Source organism: Arachis stenosperma, chromosome 1 (assembly GCF_014773155.1).
Source record: "Arachis stenosperma cultivar V10309 chromosome 1, arast.V10309.gnm1.PFL2, whole genome shotgun sequence".
NCBI classification, from domain to species: domain Eukaryota; kingdom Viridiplantae; phylum Streptophyta; class Magnoliopsida; order Fabales; family Fabaceae; genus Arachis; species Arachis stenosperma.
Genome location: NC_080377.1, coordinates 129,354,530 through 129,360,682, shown reverse-complemented (window position 1 = coordinate 129,360,682; position 6,153 = coordinate 129,354,530). Strand labels below are relative to the sequence as shown.

General features: G+C 36.8%; 1 protein-coding gene across 1 annotated transcript; it reads left to right on the top strand.

Annotated features, from left to right (window-relative positions):
- The first annotated feature begins 399 nt into the window (after positions 1-399).
- Positions 400-4,182, top strand: LOC130938012 (cytochrome P450 734A1-like). Its single transcript, XM_057867122.1, has 5 exons — positions 400-875; positions 1,915-2,138; positions 2,213-2,454; positions 2,617-2,995; positions 3,273-4,182. The coding sequence occupies exons 1-5, from the start codon at positions 584-586 to the stop codon at positions 3,726-3,728; spliced, it is 1,593 nt and encodes a 530-aa protein (XP_057723105.1). The 5' UTR covers positions 400-583; the 3' UTR covers positions 3,729-4,182.
- The last annotated feature ends 1,971 nt before the right edge of the window (positions 4,183-6,153 follow it).

The following is a 6,153-nucleotide window of genomic DNA, read 5'->3' as shown; positions in this document are numbered from 1 at the left end:
CCCAAATGGGGTATTGACGATGGATCACTCTTATCACTTTGAATGCCGACGGACATTCAGCTGATCCACCGCTCCCTCTCCCTCTCCCTCTGTCATCAACCAACATTATTTATTTTGCACCTTTTTCCTTTAAAATTAAAGTGTGTGCTTATTTATCTAATATTACAAAAATATTGAATTGTAGTTGCGTAATAATTTGTTTATAAAAAGAAAAAAAAGAAGAAGAAGAAAAAGACAAATGTGTAAATAGTTAAAAGGAGGTGAGGGGGATATGGAAATACAAAAAGGGAAAAGAGAAGGGCAACATGGTCTTAAAATTAAAAATTTATAAAACGGTGGCATTGGTTGACCCTTAAGAATTCCAATGGCGGCCCCTACGCCGTTGGCCTTGCTTGCATCTTTCTCTCTCTCTCTCTCTCTTTCTCTTTCTCTTTCTCTCTCCATATGCGTATTAAAAAGCCAAGCAAGCCACTAACACTCAGCAACAACACAACACACACACACATAGCTACATAAGAAGCAACCCAAAGCCTCCTCCTCCTCTCTCTCTCTCTCTCTCTCTCTCTCTCTCATTCATTCATTCATGGAAGAAGAACGGGTGGTGGTGTGGTTGTCGTGGGTGAAGGTGGTGTCGTTGAGTTGCGTAGTGGTGTTGGTGGCGCTGAGGGTGGCAGTGCTCCTATGGTGGAGACCTATGAGGATTCAAGCCCATTTCTCAAGACAAGGAATCAGAGGACCCCCTTATCGCTTCTTCATTGGTAACGTGAAGGAGTTAGTCTCCATGATGCTCAAGGCTTCTTCTCAACCCATGCCTTTCTCTCACAACATTCTCCCTCGCGTCCTCTCCTTCTACCATCACTGGAAGAAAATCTATGGTATGGTATATTCAATTTCATTCATTATTAATAATGCAATATTAACTTAAGAGTATGTATGTAGTAGTAGTAGTAGTCCTCTTGCTCATGATTAAAATAAAGTTGGCGTTCCCCCAGTGTCATGATGATCATGATTGTGATTCTCTCTTCCCCCGTTACCTAGAAGAGGGAGGGGACTCACTCACTCACTGAATATTATTATTATTCCGGTGCTTCTTTTTCGCAATAACTTTTCAGGCTTTCTTAATTAGCTTTTTTTCTTTTTCTGAGCTAGCTGCTCTCCTAGCTGTTTGATGCATGATGTTGAAGTTCCAAATTTGGACTCTAGCTCCACCACCTGCTTCTCTCTTGTTCTTTTTCTTTCTTTCTTCCTTTATCTTTTCAATACTCTCCTTGAGTATACCAATACTACTCCCTCACCCTCAAAATCCAACCAGCCTCAACATTTGTTTCCTACTGACTCCCTCTGTATGGATGTCAGTGATACAAATCTTTGTCCATATTCTTCTTCCTATTATTTTTCCTTTTTCAATAATCCCATTTATTATTATTATTATTATTATTACTAAGCACTACTTTGTATGTGCTGCAGATACAGCCATAATTTGTATGATATGGAAGTGCACTTTGTTGGCATTGTGGAGAGTTGTCATCTGCTCTCTTTTTCTCTCCTCATGTCCTCTTCCTTTTGTTTTCTTATGGGAGGAATTCAATTTTGACAATGTAGTTGTATATGTTTGGTAACCGTTTTTAAAATTGACTTGTCTTCTTCTTCTTCGTTCCTACCTCTTCCCTCTCTGTGCTGTAGGGTCTACAGTACACTATCCATTGCTTCCTCTCAAAAAAAAAAAGAAAAAGAAAAAGAAAAAAACTAATGGCTGTCAATAATGTTTCCTGCTCCAATTCCCTCTTTTGCAAACTTGACACTTACTACTTGAGGGACTCTGCTACTTCCATCTTTGTGCTACATAACATACCACATAATTATGCTTATGAATGAACTAATCATAATTAACTTAAATTTAATTAATTAATACAGGTGCAACATTCATAGTATGGTTTGGACCGACTGTTCGACTTACGGTGTCTGATCCAGACCTTATCCGTGAAATCTTCACATCCAAGTCAGAATTGTATGAGAAAAACGAAGCTCCCCCGCTTGTGAAGCAGCTTGAAGGCGATGGACTCCTGAGCCTGAAAGGAGAGAAGTGGGCTCACCACCGCAGAATCATCTCTCCCACTTTTCACATGGAAAATCTCAAGGTAATTAATTAATTAATGAATGATTAAAGTTGAATTTTGAAATAAAGATATATAATGTGTATATACTTGTACAGCTGTTGATACCGGTGATGGGAACAAGCGTGGTTGAGATGTTGGAGAAGTGGTCGGAAATGGGGGAGAAAGGTGAGGTGGAGATCGAAGTTTCCGAGTTGTTTCAGAGCTTAACGGAAGACGTTATTACCAGGACAGCATTCGGAAGCAGCTACGAAGATGGCAAAGCCATTTTTCGCCTTCAATCCCAACAAATGCTCTTAGCCGCCGATGCTTTTCAAAAAGTCTTCATTCCCGGTTACAGGTACATTTACTACCTAGTACTCTATCTATCTTTCCCTCCATTCCTAAATTAATTAATAATAAGTACTAAGTACTATATACATACACACAGTAAGTTAAATTAATTAATTAATTAATTATTTGCTGACTTGTATGTGTACAATGAATATTTATTTTGGATTAGATTTTTTCCAACAAGGAGGAATATAAAATCATGGAAATTGGAGAAGAAGATAAGGAAATCGTTGGTGAGGCTGATAGAGAGGAGGAGAGAGAGCAATAGTGGTAGTGAAGGGGCGAAGGACTTGTTGGGGCTGATGATAGAAGCGTCGATGGGGAAGGGAAAGAATGGGAATAGTGTGAGTGTGACGGTGGATGACATAGTGGAGGAGTGCAAGAGCTTCTTCTTTGCGGGGAAACAAACCACATCCAACCTGCTGACGTGGACAACCATCCTCCTGGCTATGCACCCACACTGGCAGGTGCAGGCACGTGACGAGGTCCTCTCTATGTGTGGATCACGTGACCTCCCCACCAAGGACCATGTTGTCAAGCTCAAGACGGTAAGCCACAAGCCCCATTAAGGCACCCACCACTCCTATTCAGATTATTATTAGGATTTGGACAAAAAATCATGTTTTGTCTCTTACACTCCCTTGTGTTTCTCTTTTCTTTCCTCTCAAAAACAATCTTGCCACCTTTTGCTGCTTCTTACCCCTCCCAAAGGGAACATCTATTGCATCTTGACTCATTTACTATACCCCTCAAGTGTCATTTCTGTCAATTAACAAACAATGGAGCCTCTTCTTTCAATATTTTAATAATTCTAATATCCTGCAGCTGAGCATGATTGTGAACGAGTCCCTAAGGCTATACCCACCCACAATAGCCACCATAAGGCGGGCAAAAGCTGACGTGGACTTGGGTGGTTACAAGATACCACGTGGGACAGAGCTCTTGATTCCAATCCTGGCCGTCCATCACGATCAGGCAATATGGGGCAACGACGTCAACGAATTCAATCCTGGCCGTTTCTCGGAAGGCGTTGCCCGAGCAGCAAAGCATCCAGTGGCCTTCATTCCTTTCGGTCTAGGTGTGCGCACATGCATCGGACAAAACCTCGCCGTTTTACAAACAAAACTAGCCCTTGCAATCATACTCCAGCGTTTTAGTTTCAGGTTGGCCCCAAATTATCAACACGCACCAACGGTCCTCATGCTTCTCTATCCTCAGTATGGGGCCCCCATCCTATTCCACCGTCTCCCCAAAACCGATCATCAAGATCAACGCTTGTGATTCACTTGTGGCTTTCCATGTATCCTATATGTGTGCAAGCTTGTGTAGAGTATTAACTATTAAGTATATAATGTTGCCTTCAATTTAGGGACCAAATTAGCCCTCCCTTATGGCTTTTTTCTCCCTAAAATATATAAATATATGTGTAGAGTTGAGAGAGATGTGTGGTGAGCAAAATTACGGTGGTGCCCTCTCCCTGTTTATCTACAAAAATACTGACTCTAGCATGTGAGCTTTGGTTTCGTTATTGGCCAAGTGTCTTATGCCAATTCAAAATGTAGCTAGTGTGAGTGAGTTATAGGACTAAACTAGTAGGTGGCTAACAATTCCCTAGAGGTACTTAACATGTGTATCTTGTGCATATTTTTTTATATATTTTTCCTTTCCTTTTTTTTTCTTTTATTAACAAAGATTTGTAATTTTGTAATGCATTTTTGGCTCTTTGATTGTCTTTTGGCACTGCAACCATTGGTTCTCCTGTTATTATTTTAATCCTCTACTGTCTCTTCACAACTCTGTATTTTTGTTGTATCGGTCTCTCAGTGTTTGCTTCATTCAGAAATTCAATTGGCTAAATTACTCAGCTTAAGGACGATAATAGCATAACCTGACTCAAGTTGCGTGGTACGTAATTGGTGATTGATGGCGATATCAATAACAATCCGTGAGCTCTGAAAACAAAACCAACCACCTTAGATTAAAGTTCTCCACAATACAAATAATTATTTCCACCTCCTACTAACACCTGTTGTCTCGCACGTGATTTTCAAACTAGAACCTAATCTTAATTTTGATTGGAGAAATAAGATATACTATTCATATTATGTATATATATATAAAATTAGTTATTTATATAAATTATATTTAAAATAAGTTAAACACTATATATATTTATACATAAATATAAAATTTAATTTTTATCATCTGTAAATAAAAAGGGAATTAATTTTATGCGAATTATTATAGAACGAGATTGATTCCGCAATTAAAAAAAATTGTCGCTATCTACCCCATTTCTTATAGATAAATTCCTAGTTTTAGATTTGAGTTAGGTTAATTTAATCTTAATATCAACGTATAAGATGTGTAATTCAACTGTTTGGAGATATTCAATCCTTGATAGACTAAATTTGTAGATAAGAGTTTTTTTTTTCATTGAAAGTGTTCTTGTGCTACGTAGCTTCTTCCAAGATATGTCTCGTTTTTCCTGAAGAGGGATTCGTATATTCGTTTCTTTTCATTTGGATACTTGGATGAGTTATATTTCAATTAGGTCGGTTGAAACACAAGAGTTTAGATATTTATTTAAAAATATTCCAATATGATTAAAAAATATACTTTTTTTAAGTTTGGATTTTTTTATGAAAAATGTTAGAAATTATTAGAATTTATGATTTTTTTGTCATTATTTTTAATTATTAATTTAATTTTTTTAGTCTAATAATCAAATAATATATTTTAGTTCATAATTTTAAATATTAATGATTAATTATTAACCAAAAATAATAAATTTTAATAGTCTTTTCACATTTTTTTATAAGTAATGTATGAGATAAAATATTTTTTTTTAAATCGAAAATAGGGAGACTCAAATCTGCGATATCTTAAGTATGTATGGAGATGAAAATTATGTCATTTGAGTTATAACTCGTTGGCATGAGATATAAATAATCATAATGAAAATAATTATTCTACAAATATGAAATTTTAACGTATAAATCATCAGTCAATGACCAAATTATTATTTGATTACAATCGAGTTATAACAGATAGAAAATTAGAAAGAATACACGACACTTAAGCAGTCTAGATGGCAGAGTTTAATCTTTCCGGCCTAAAAAATCTTTTTATGATTGGTTGTCCCCAAAGGAGAAGCATCGGTCAAGCGATTTGGTTTTGATAATTTGACCCTCCATGATGAAGAATTATTAGCTTCTCAATGTAGACTTCACTTTTGTGATCTCCATAGATGCAGTTACCAACTTTTAGAACAAGAAAGAAAGAAAAAAATGATGAGTACCAAAGCAATATATTTTGTGTAACTAGTTAGCCACTGAACTCCACTGGCCTTCACTTCCCAAGAAAGAAAGACATGTCATAATGTAATGTAATGTAATAGCCTCTTTCTTATAATGTATGGTATGGTACTCCAAAATTGAATCCCTTTTCTTGAATTAAGGGGAGCTATATTGCTATACAGGTAAGATTGCGAAACCCCATAGTTGTTGGGTTTCTAAGTTCCTTCCTTCCTTCGTTTCTTGTTAAATTGTTTATTCAGTTTTTAAGGCTTGTGATCTGTGCAGCCCCTGATTTCCAGCACCACGCATTCTTCACCATATGTTCGTACAATATGTCCTCCGTAATTACTTCATTTACAATTCAATTAACAAATTGTTCATCATTACTACTTAGATTTCAAATCAGG